Source organism: Mytilus californianus, unplaced genomic scaffold, assembly GCF_021869535.1.
Source record: "Mytilus californianus isolate M0D057914Y unplaced genomic scaffold, xbMytCali1.0.p SCAF_10, whole genome shotgun sequence".
NCBI classification, from domain to species: Eukaryota; Metazoa; Mollusca; class Bivalvia; order Mytilida; family Mytilidae; genus Mytilus; species Mytilus californianus.
In genome coordinates this window covers 63,508,290-63,521,582 of record NW_026262582.1, presented here as the reverse complement: position 1 = coordinate 63,521,582, position 13,293 = coordinate 63,508,290, and the positions used below count along the sequence as shown (strand labels likewise).

The 13,293-nt window shown below is 30.3% G+C and overlaps 1 protein-coding gene across 1 annotated transcript; it reads left to right on the top strand.

Annotated features, from left to right (window-relative positions):
• The first annotated feature begins 9,231 nt into the window (after positions 1 to 9,231).
• Positions 9,232 to 13,060, top strand: LOC127719127 (sortilin-related receptor-like). The gene is made up of 4 exons (XM_052225152.1): positions 9,232 to 9,236; positions 10,308 to 10,523; positions 12,026 to 12,138; positions 12,621 to 13,060. The coding sequence occupies exons 1-4, from the start codon at positions 9,232 to 9,234 to the stop codon at positions 12,989 to 12,991; spliced, it is 705 nt and encodes a 234-aa protein (XP_052081112.1). The 3' UTR covers positions 12,992 to 13,060.
• The last annotated feature ends 233 nt before the right edge of the window (positions 13,061 to 13,293 follow it).

Here is a 13,293-nt window from a genome sequence, read left to right as displayed (position 1 = left end):
ATTGTTTACTGAACACAATGTTTAGTGTGATTATCCACACTGTTAAAACGCAAAATAGTTGGTCACGTTTCAGTTACGTGCTTAATAAGTACCAAAAGGAAACAGACAACGTTCAACACAACAATTCTCCTTACAATAGTTTTGCTAAGTCAAGAAATATTGTCTTTCGTATAAGACAAATATGTATTACAATTTCTAAAAACGTTTTCATTTACAAACTTTTTATTGAGATTGTTTACCTCAAATCATTAAAAGTGCTTACATATTTAATATTTTGTTGTGCAAAACAATATGAATTGCAGAAATTTTTAGTTAGACCATGTTATATAAGTAGATGTATAGTCCTTGCATAAGCAATGCATAGTTATTGTAAGTATTGTTATACAACTGTTATCATTTTTATAATTCATTAATTTAGGTACCATCCCTTAAATGAACTTCACTAGGATATATGAAATGTAGGCACTCATTAAAATGTGGTTAATTAAGTGACACGACATCATGAAATATCTGAAAGTGAAATATAAGAGTCTGCAAGACGCAGTTTCTTTTTGTCTGTTAGAAAAATATATTCACTGATATCGTTTTAAAAGATTGATATCACATATTTCATACAATCTTGATAAATCACATATTGGGGATTTTAGTATTTAACATGGATATCACAGATCCATACGCTACAAAAAAATGGTCGTCTGCAATCATGTTACCCCAACAAAAAAAAACCGCAGACATGAATTTGTTTGGTTTTTTTTTTCTGAATAAAACTATTTACTGTTTGATATCAGTTAGAGTTTAAAATACAATAAAATACAATAGAAATATAATAATCAATAAAAAAATAAAAACAAATATACCCCAAAAAATCAACAAACATCAAAGGTGCTTAAGGAATCAGAGCCTTGCATGTTAGAAATAATTCCTGAATTTAAAATGATCCCCAACAAATCTATAACAGTAAATTCCAATATAACATTATCACTGTATGATAATGCCAGAACCGATTAACTGCCTTCTGAGTCGTTGCTACCCTCGGGCATGCGCACTTACAGTCTACAAATATAACGACTCAGTGGTAGTAATAATATCAACGGTTCCAATATATCAGCACCATATTTATTCCAAACTTTCTTTATGATAAATAAAAGTAGCAAAAACATGTTATCGTTAGATTGTGTAATCCAATGAATATGTGTTCAGCATATCCTCCAAAACATGAACGCCTTAATTACAACAAATATTGTATACTTGCAACGCATATAACTTAAATGAAGGGTCAATTTGTGTAAAACTAAGATTTCATGTCTTGAATGATTATTCAATTTTTTTTACGCAGGATACTTCTGCGTTACTCTTTGAACTTATTTTATTTTGAAAAAAAGGAAAATTAATAAAAATTGAGTTATGTTTGTGTCATGATGACACGGGTTAAAAATATATAACATTGCACAAACATTGAACAAGACTTCCAGATGATCGATATCAATAGACATTTGTTGAATCCAATGCAGGATTGCACACCAGAACACTCATTGACAAATCCTCTCTCTCGTCAAAATAATGATCTTTTTGAAACACAAAGATTTGACCACGGTTCTTTTAATTAGAAAATTCCTGCATTGGTATTTACAAAAAAAATTTCACATTGTTTTGTATCCACTTTCTCTGTATGTCTTCTTTGTCCCTTTGTCTAAACACAAAGTAAAACAGTGCTACGAGAACAAACTTTAGATTACAATTTAGATCGTTCATATATCAAAATTGTGACATTAGGTCAAAAGTACTCTGTCATTTATTTCGTTTGGTGCAGAAATAAATTATCAAAAGCAAACGTTTTAACCCTTGATGTTACTGCTTCATCAATCAATAAGAACCCAAGCATTTCATACTGTTTACATTACAAAAAGTCATGCTTATTCTTTTTTTTTTCCTTTTGCATTTTTCAAATTTTTCATATTCATATATCTATTGCAGAGCTTGCCTGTATTTATATGCATGTGTTGTTCAATAAGTGTATTATTTGTGAACTAGGAAACATTTTTTTCAAAACAAAATTGCTTGTTTCTGAATCCGAAATATTTATTTCAATTGTATCATATCGTAATGTGATGATTTATTTGAATAAATATTGTTTCAACTAAAATTGATAGAGTATCTGATCGTCTTAAACTACATTCTAAATGATTATAAAATTTGTGTTAAACATTTTGTAAGACTTCATTTATTCTGATTTCTGTAACAAACACTTGATTCCAGGATGAACCCATCTGTGTCATTTTGAAACACGTTCATCTTTTTTTCCTTTAAAACAAGTAATTATTTAAGCACAATTAACAAACAAACTTAACGTAATTTATAAATGCTCATTGTTGAAGGCCGTACGGTGAACTATAGTTGTTAAATTCTATATCATCTGGTCTCTGGTAGAGTGTTATCTCATTTGCAATCATATAACATCTTCCTATTTTTTTTATTTATGTTTCGTAAGTCCCTCCATTCATATACCACTGGCTATAGACTGATTATTTAAAACTATTGAAGTGCATCAATGACCCTTATACAAAGTGTTAGTTGTTTGATAAGTAGTCGTTTAAACTTTAAGTAGAGAAAGGTGTGTTTTGAGGAGTGAAATATTTGTTATAAAAAACATCACTGGAGGAAAAAATTCTTTAAAGGGAAATTAGGTAAGTTTAAAACAGAAAATATAGTACAATCGGTTTTTTTTTTAACATTTAGCTTGAATGTTTTTTTTCATTAGTAGTCATTTAAACTTTAAGTAGAGATCTAGAGAAGAGTGTTTAATAGAGTGAACTATTTGTTGTAAAAATCTAACCAAAATAATATTGTTTTTGTTTAAGCATTTAGCTTGAATATGTTTTCTCAAGGCGTTGATTTTTCAAATATTATGATAAATATACGGAGTGCCCTACTTTAATATTAAGACTAATATTATTCCTTAGCATTTTGATTTATTAACTTTGACATAATTAAGAAATAAACCCCTTCTATCCGCCACGAATTGAGAATGGAACGATGATTCAGACATACTTATACCTTTCGTCCCACATATTCGTATTATAACACGTGACATGCTCTATCATTACTACGTTAATTTTAATGCTGATACTAATAAAAAATCAGCAAACTAGGTAATATTTTTCGTTTTAAATTCATTGCTATGCATGCCTTTTATAACTTTATCGTTTTTTATTTCCAATGGCTAAATCGTTACAAGACTTTGTTGAGCATAGCAGTATGGTTTTTCCCGTTTATACATGTTACAATCGCTATGTATTTGATTTAAGCATTTCCTATTTATGTATAAGTCTGATTTACTGAGTATTTTATCTTGGTTTGATTAATGTTATCTATTCACGCGTAATACGTTACACTCATTATTATTGAATTTACAAAAAAACTCCAACCCACCAGGATAGTGTATATGATGTGTATACCAAACACATACTAATTCCTTCCGTTCAAATCTCTTTATTCAGGTACGAAAAGATTAACTACAAAATAAAAGTTAAAACACACTAAATTCTACTATCAAAACAAACAATTCTCTTAACTATAATATAATACAAAAGTGCAACTATTAGAACATTTACAGTAGTTACATACACGTGTTCATTTTCGAAATAGTAATTCTATGAACATTTACGGTAAATAATTGCCAAAATATCAAGGTCAAGTTTTATCAGTTTTACATCAATTTAACTCAAAATTTCCAACTTTTAACATGTAAGATAATTAATCAGTAATAAATTAAAGAAACATACCATATTGGTTGACTCTGGTATCCCTTATTTTCATCATAATCAAAGATTTTCAACAATCACATTTCGTGCAAATTCCATAAGGGGGTTCATTAAGGTAAAGGAAGAGTAACTTGTACCTTATCTAATAATAGAATATAACTAATTACCAAAACATACAACAATAGGCAACAATGTTTTTGTCTCAAATTTGGCCGCTACAGTGAACATGTGTATAAATTTTTATCAAAAACTACAGCCTTCATAGATAGAACTCTTACGGAATATCGTATGTCAAACATTTATTTCGCCCTGTGTTTGTCAATTCCCCTCTGCATGTATTATATCAAAACAAAATTATTTCTCACTACCAAAGAAAAGTGCGTGATTTTTATGACTTTGTCTTGGCTAATATGAAAAACTCCTGTTGTTTTATTTCTATAACGTTTACATGTTCATTTATTCATAACTCTATCATGATTTTCACATCTACAAATACTTGAATAGCTAGAATTGGTTCGTTAAAGCTTTTTCTCTTGGTTTACACTTCGATAAACCATGTTGCTAAAACTGTTTTGTTTTAATTTCGTATGTAAACACTATGTCAATTTTTACTGGGGTCTATTCATGCGTGATTCGATACACATTCATGCCGTCCTATGGTTCCAGGAAAATTGAAATTGAAAAAAAAGCTACAGAAAAGTTTTCCTATTAAAATACATTATCATTATCAACACAAAGATTAGAGTTTGGGAAAGATATAAATTTATGATTAAACCAAATTCTTCGAAATCGCACGAATGACGCATGGCAATATGTGACGTCACACAATGAACTCTCAAATCCAGGTTTATATACGCTTTAAAATCGGATAATATATCATTAAAATAGAATTTTTGAGTGGTTGTTGTTCCAATTTTAATTTGAATGCATTCATTGAACATTAATGGATTTCAGCACGTCAATATGGTGGCTCGTTCCTAAGAAGAGACTTGTCCACTGTAGATTTGACGGCAAATGCAGAAAATTGTTAACTAAATGGCAAATGTTTGAGATAGAATTATAAGGATAAAACATATTTTCCAGAGGTTATTGATATGTTAATAAGACCGCTGACTCACAAACTGAACACAAAAGTCATGTGTTCTTTTATTTAGTTTGTGTGTTAATCACCCCAGTTAACACATCGCTAGCCTTTATTAAAAAGTGTTTTTATCTGATAGTGTATTATTAGTATATAAAAGACTTAAATAATTATTTCCCTGTATTCTACAATGGCTAGCAATAAATAGAAAACGAAAAATGAAAAAAATGAAATCTAATGAGTTTCTTCCTTGTAATTGTAAATACTGATTGCTTTCATTAAGTGACACTTTCTGTTTGAGCGATTCATCTTTTGTAATCTTTCTTCCGTGTGAATTATATTATGAAGTAACTTCCAATAACTTTGTTTCGCTTTCCTGTTAGCGAAATTCTTTTTCAAATTGTCCTAAATATCTCCCCATGGTAGTTTCTTCCCAACATGTAAATCCTACTTAAACTGACTATTTGGAATTGATTATTTTCGTAAAAGTACCCAATATCTTTAAGGCAAGATTTTGGAATCAATGACAACTCCGTTTTTTTTTCTAAATTGATAAGAATTTGTCATTTTCATATGTCTACCAGATTGACTTTGAACGATAGTGTCGGTTTTTTAAAAGGTCAATTTGTTCAGGCGTATTCTCAACATTTATATGCCCCGAACTTGTTAGAGTTTAAACTTATGCTAAAATTCTGAACTCCCCCTACCTTCACTTTGGGCCTACTTCAGAATTCAATTTTCACCGCAACCATGTTTTTTTACTGGTAATATTCCCAAGTTATGTCTCTATGAGATGAAACATAGAGATCATATCTTGGAACCAGTACGTAACCAAAACAAAATATCTATGAATATGATATATCTCCCTAATAGAGACGTGATTTTGAGAAACAGCTGTATTTACAAAGTGCAACATAAAAATGTCAACTAAAATTATACAATGTTAGAGCTTCGTTAAATCTTTGATGAAATGTGACTCCAGTGACAGTCGCAACATTTCCCCTTTACAGGTAGACGATGATCTGATCTGTAAGTTACACAAAGGCAGGATTCTTCAATGACTATTTCTTTAGTCAATCATAATCTTGGTGACTCTAACACACAAATGCCAAACATAACTGACAGACGAACAGAGGAACTTAGTTATAATGTGGTTATATCTAATAACAAGGTAGTATTCATTTAAAATATGTTGGACTACCAAAAGCTCGTGTAAGCCCAATACTTCTCAAAGAAGCATATGTAATTTTGAAATATCAACTCTGCAGATTATTTAAACTGTCTTTGTCACTTAGCTAGTTCATTCCGACTGGAAATGTGCTAATGTTACTTCTGTATCTAAAACAGATTCCCCAAGTGACTATAAAAACTATTGGCCTATCGTAGGCTGGTTTCTTTAGAGCTTACATCTCGAAAAGGTTTGGAAATAGCTTAAAGATTGAAAGTAGGTCCTAAGATTAATTTATTTCTACCAGATGAATATTATATTACTCCGAAATATATAATTTTGTTCCAGAATTCAATGCAACTATACCTAATCATAATACTCGAAATTTCTCACTAATCCTCTTTGTTTCAACAAGAGGGGCCCTTTTCGAATTAATATTTGCATGCAACTGTACTTTCATGATATCTCCTCCCTGAGAGTGCTAAAAATAGTACTTCAGTAGGAGCTTTGGGGAGTTGTTTACTGTCTCTGGTGACTAAATCCCCTTAGCATGTTTACATTGGTAACTGATTAGGTCAAATTTATCACTCAAAACTTCGTATGCAAAACAGTTCCTTAAATCAGCATCCTATAAAAAAAAGTGGCACACCCACTTTGTTTATTGGGTGTTATAGAAAGATGTGGTTAAACAAACGAAATGTACGATAAGCTGCAATAACTTCTCATCAGCATCTGATTTCATCTGGATGGATGCAAGCGCCTAATAAAGTTATAACAAAGAGGATATCTGGTATGATTCCAAATGAAATAACTATCTACCAGAGTTAAATGAATTGCTTATAAGCAATTATAGGCCATCGTATGGCCTTTGACAATGAACAAAAAACATACCGTATAGTTTCTAACAAAAGACTCCAACCTGAACAATATGAAGCAATCAAACCAAAAACTAACAGCCTTATTCATTAGAAAACAAATATGAAAATCGTGAACTAATTTAATTATGTTCAACCAGAATAAAATATCAATCAGTACACAACCAAAGGATATAACGTAAAGTCATAGAGAAACGCATGGCCTTGTGTAATACCGAAACTATTGGTCAACAGTATCGACATGTTATAGGATTATGAGTTCGCCGCTAACTGTGCTTATATAGCAAAATAAATTTTAGTGTGTTTTATTATTTCATTTTTCCAACAAAAATATTCAAACCTAGTACCAATACAAACAATATTTTAAGATTTTACTACTGAGTGAAAATTGAAAACCTTTACAAATTAGTTTTTGCAGAGGATCAATTAGTTCATGTAGTTTACATGGATCGTGTCAAATTAACGGTCTGTCTAACCAGCATCACCGTAAAAATTAGTAATGATATGAAGTTGTGTGTAAGAATTCTACAGATACTCCCAAAGTTTTTAAAGAAAAGCTTTGTATCTATCAAAGAATTGGAAAGATTTTATGTGACTCAATGATTTACCCGACTTGATAAAGTTTCGTTCACAGACATCTTCATAGCGAACAAAATGTAAAGTTTACACAGCTGTAGAAGGGACTACAAGCACACCACCGTCCAAAAATAGAAAAGTATCAATCAGAAACGAATAATCGTCTCTTTTGTCATGAATTTTAGTATATCATTTCCCATGTGAAACTGAAATAGACAAATATAGAAGGGAAACTTAATGCTTGTATTAGATTTGTTTTAAATAAGTTACTGTGGGTTAATATCAGCAGTAAATTTAGAAAATTATTGAAATTAAAAGCAAAAGTGTAAATTTATTAATTGAATGTAATTTAGACGGATCTTTAATGAGTTCTACCGTTAACCATGATTCATAACAATACAAGAACTAGTCTGCTATTAACGGGGTGCAATTGGCGTCCATAACAATACCTAAAACCTGTCGATAAACTTTATTGCCAACAAGAACATAGATATTGTCAAGAGGAAATGTACAGCTTTATTTCATCACAATTGTAATACGTATACAATGTATCTTGCAATTTCCCTTTTTGCGTACATAAGAAGGTTTTTTATATGAGTTTCAGATAATAATGTGCAACCAGATTTTTGAAAATGACCATTTATTTAAATAAGAGAAATTTTGCTTGATACAGTGTGTGGATGTGTAGAGTACAGAGTCGAAAAAACGAAACTGTCAACCGATGGAACGGATCATCGAAAGTACATAATTTATTCAAAACATCTATAGAGTTTTGACACTCAAATGAAAGTTAACTCCATTGTTTTCATATGTTATATTAAGAAAATTGAAAACAAGTTCATTAATAGAAGTAAGTGAACTAGTTAACAATTATTTGTTATCTAATTTTATATTCGTTCAGGAGTTTGTGTTCATCAAAATTGCAGTCACCATTGAAACAACATGAGATTAAATCAGCCTTTGCTATACATACAATTATCATTTTACGCAGTCTGTTGTATATATGGTAAGTATTATTTATATATAAAAGATAATAATAATTGATGTTTGCAATTGGGAGTGTTCCGTTTTGTCAAGTAATTCCTTAATTCCAGGTAAAAACATTAAGGTTGAACACATATAACGCAAACTTTGTTTCATTGTCCATAAATGTTCTAATTATCTTTCCTAGATTCTATGTGTTAAAATAATATAGGATTATTGGATGAATATTGGTGAATATTTTCTCGAGCATATTTTTATATTACACGACCTCGCAAGTGCGATTTACATTCTACAAGGGAAAATATCACTAATATTCATACATAGGTTGAACAGATGTTTCACAAACAATTTTGCCACTGACGACGTCGATAACTACAACTTCGTATTTCATTTGTCCTTCAAACTGTTTAGATTGCAGTGCTACAGAAGTGTCTGATATAAACATACGGCTCGTGTAATAAATTAAAAGCCTGGTACATGGTTCGTTCATTAGTTCTTACAACCACTTATTAATGCATCTGCTAGTTACTTTTTGTTATCGAGGATATTACCAGCTCAGTTATCCCCAAACTAATGTTGATATAAAATATCATTGTTCATTGATGAAATCAAACCATTTGGTGAATATGATTATTCTCAACCGACTCTGCTTGTCAATTTTCAAACTTAATTGTATATGTGGTACCCTTTATTTTAAATTCTATAGCACACTTTTTAATAGATGCGTTCAACATAATCACCAAACTTCGAATGATTTGTGAAAGTACATTATCTGTATAGTAATACATGGGGTAATACAAGCCCGATTTGGTGGCGTTACATCTTACAACGGATCTAAATAATATTTGTAAAGAATTCCGCTCAAGCCGGTGCTAGGGGTCGTCTTAAAATTGCAGCGAGGTGAGATTTTTTTTATCCCGTGATGAAGGCCTAATTGTGACTTTTAGATGAGGATCAGCAATTAAACCGCTGTCTTTTTTTTTCTTTTTTTGCTTTTTGTTTGTCTTTTGCTGTGCATGTACTTATTTTGTGTCGTAGATGGATACCAATTATCCTTTGTTTTTCTATTAAGGTGAGAATCACATACGGTGCCGATAAGAATGCTGCTTTTTAACATTGTTTGAAGTGTAGTTTGCTTTGAGTGTACAGTTTTCCTGACTCTATATTTAGTTTCGTAAATACTAGTTGCAATTTACTAGTATTTTTCATCCTTAAAGATTTTGCCATTGCAGGTAGACAAGAAAAATTGTTGTTTTCCACAGCTAGTAACATAAAAGAGATAGATCTGGATACAGGAGTCGTGAAAGAACTAGCTTATCAAAGTACAGAATCACATTCCTTAGCTTACGATGTGAAAGAACGATATGTGTATAGTTCAAGACTTACTGCAAATGCCATAGTTAGGTATCGTCAATTTGTAATTAGTTATTAATATAGGTATGTTTTTAGACTGGCATTATCTAGTAATTATAATTTTTGTAGACTGACATTCTCTTAATTTTATATATATATAAAACAAAACAATATGTTGCCATCATGAAATCCATGTTACATGCAAACAAAACAAAAAGTAAAGAAGATTGAAATTAAACAAAAACAAAAAAAGTTTTTTAACTAGAAAAACAGTTAAAGATGTAAAGAGATTATTGTAAAAAGAAAAAGATCTCCTTTATATCTAGGCATAACTCTATTACCTATAGAGCAGTATTATCATATTGAAAAATAAGATTGTTTAAACCAAAAAAATGAGTACGTAGATACAGAAACCTGTATTTCTAAAGAACAACAACAGTTACGTTAACCCAAATCGAAGGTCAATATTTATTCTATAGTTTCGCCTAAAAAGATTCTCTCATTTTCAGATTTCTTTATCCAAATGATCTAACGGTAAATTTTGAAATTGTTGTTTCTACAAACCGTCCATATTACGTAGCTTTTGACTCAGAAAACAGTCATCTATACTGGACAGAATTGAACACATTAGGAAATATAAGGAGATGTAATTCCGATGGATCCGATGTGACCACTATTGTTAATGAAACTTTACCAATTGCACTTACATTAGACACACATAATAGGTTTGTTATTTTAGTTACTCTAGCTTATTGAATGTTTTGGTTTTTTTCTTTCTTTCTTATAATGTATTTGCTTTATTGTAACAAATAGGCTAGCCCATCATATAAAAAGGGTATACAGAATGACATATTCACAGAAAGAAAATTCGAAATCAAAAAAGCAATGTGATATTGGTATAACATAAAGTTAAATATAAATAATTGAAGTGAACCTTATTTCGTTCTTGGATATAAATTTGTGGTGTTTAAATGAAATGTGATCAAACACAACAAAAACAACATTTATTTGTTAGTCTATAATGGGGATGTTGAACCTGCGACTTCTAAAGTAGCTATATTCTTCTTCAGAGTGATTTATAGAATGGATTTTTTTCTAAGTTTATGTGTTTCTTTAAAAAACAATTTGGCAGTAATGTGGCAATACTTTTTGCAATTTTGTTCGGTAAATATAATATTTCGTTAGCAAAATAACCTTATTTTTAACAAAATTAAATTTAATATTTTTGAAGTTACCAATTAAAATAAGATTGATATTCAAAGGCAGTTCAATATTTGTCATTTCAAAAATCCAAATGTTTAGGGCATGCCAGAGACTATGTTCATCTTGTAAAATAGTGTATTAGTTTCCCAAAATCTACAAATATTTCTAAATTGGAACATGTGGAACCAGCAAAGCTTTGTGCTTTTCCAATTTTGTACACGGAGGGTGTTTTTGTTTTCTTTTTCAGATAATACCAGTCATGTTAAAATGGTTTTCCCTCATTTTCCTTTGCAACAACAGTAACATTTTTCTCATTCAATACCTCTTATATGTCTTTTCAATCTCTCTTCGATTCAAAGACAATACTGATATTGAACGGTAGCATTGCTTGAGATCTTTTAATAACATATATTTGCCTTAATAATCTATCAAGTCATGCATTGAAAAACTTGAATCAACAATAATAATGTTTACTCCCTCCCACAAAGGATAAGATAGAACTTCATTAATACATCTTTGTTTCTAAATTGATTAAGGGTTTTTCAAGCGTCGAAGACTTCATGTCAAAATTTATTTGATGACTTGTCTACACTAAAATATATTTGCTTCACAATAGAGACTAGCATCACTAATTTTGAATTTCAGTTAAACAGTCTCCTTATCCATGTAAATATCAGCTCCTGAATCAATGATTTTTATTTAACATTGGCTAGTTTGAATATAACATTGCACACATTTTATAACGTCAAATAGTGTCCTATTACTCCGCTTCCTTATTGAGCAAAGGGTAATGTGTATATTCTTTTTTTGTAAGACTGTTCATTTTAGGGTCCTCTTCGTGGTCCGCGTTTAACTATGTCGATTTATTTGAAAAATCAGTGGAAACTATTTGGATTTGCTTTCATTAAAAAAAACCAACATTATTGCCTCTTTTATTTAGTACAATGTATAACTGCTTTTCGTATTTCAAAATGAGGCAATATAAAAAAAATATTTTCAAAATTTACTTTAAACTTCATTTTAGATGGATCTACTATAGTACAGAAACAAGTGATGCATTGCTCAGGGTGAGATTTGACGGAAAAGAAAAACAGGTAGTAATAAACCTGACATCACGACTGATAGATATACAAATAGGTATATTATCCAAAGAAAGGTTAAATAATTCGAACTATTATCGTTCAATGTGACCGTATTGTATCTGTGTCATTAAAAAGATAAAAACATCAACATTTCAAAATAGACTACTGAACGTATACATTGAATATGTTCCATCAGATCATAAAGTAATTATCACGATTTCTCGGAATAAAGTCTGCATGCATAACAGTCGATAAAATGATTTTGTTAAAAAGATGAAAAAAAAAGAACAGGAATAAAAAGCCCTGTTCATTGATATGTTTTTCTTTTTTCTATGTATTGTGTGTGATTTTGTCCCATGTACATTTACTCCATATCCTTTTATTTTCTTTTTTATTCAGATCCATTATGAAGCAAATAGTTACTAGTTGATGATTTCGAAACATTCTTAAAAACATTAACACACAAATAAGAAGGAATGCAATACATGTGATTTGTTTTCAATGTAGGTTACTCATTTTATCTGTTTGTTATTTCAGATCTTGTTGACAAGCGAGTTTATTGGATGGAATATGACACAGGTGACTTAAAATCGGTTATGTATAATGGGTCTGATGTCAAAACAGTGGTAAGCACCAATGTAAAAATTGATAACCGGGAAATTGACATCGGCGGTGATTACGTCTTCTACACAAGTTCTAATGAAATTCTTAAGGTACACAAATCTTCAGGACAAATCCCAGCTGTTGTTCACACAGAAACAATACTGATCTATGGAGTTTTATTTTATAAACAAGAAGGTAAGAATATATCATTAATTAAGCAAATACACTTTATCATGGAATTATTATTAAATAGTTATCATCATCGACCGAGACATAACTTTATAACTAACCTTGCAAAATTTTAAACTCAAACTCAGCCTGTTAAAGATACTCGAAACTGAGAAAAAATTGACACCGACAAATTAAACATTGAAGAAATATAGCATCTCTTTAACTGTTATTTAGATTGGTACCATTCCAACCATCCTTCAATAACAGAATTTGTTGTACAAGTGATATTGCAATAGTATCAATAGTTGTTGTTGTGTGTTGTTAAAAGATGAAATGCATACTTATCTTTTTAAATGTTTACAATGTTCATGAAAACCATAAATTGATTTATAATTGTAGTTCAAGAACATTTAAAAATTTTGGCGATCGATTTGTG

What these genes read in the sequence shown, in the direction of transcription:
- LOC127719127 (XM_052225152.1), top strand. An exon ending in ACATTAGACACACATAATAG is followed by an intron (nt 10,524 to 12,025) that starts GTTTGTTATTTT and finishes ACTTCATTTTAG; the next exon opens with ATGGATCTACTATAGTACAG. An exon ending in ACTGATAGATATACAAATAG is followed by an intron (nt 12,139 to 12,620) that starts GTATATTATCCA and finishes TTGTTATTTCAG; the next exon opens with ATCTTGTTGACAAGCGAGTT.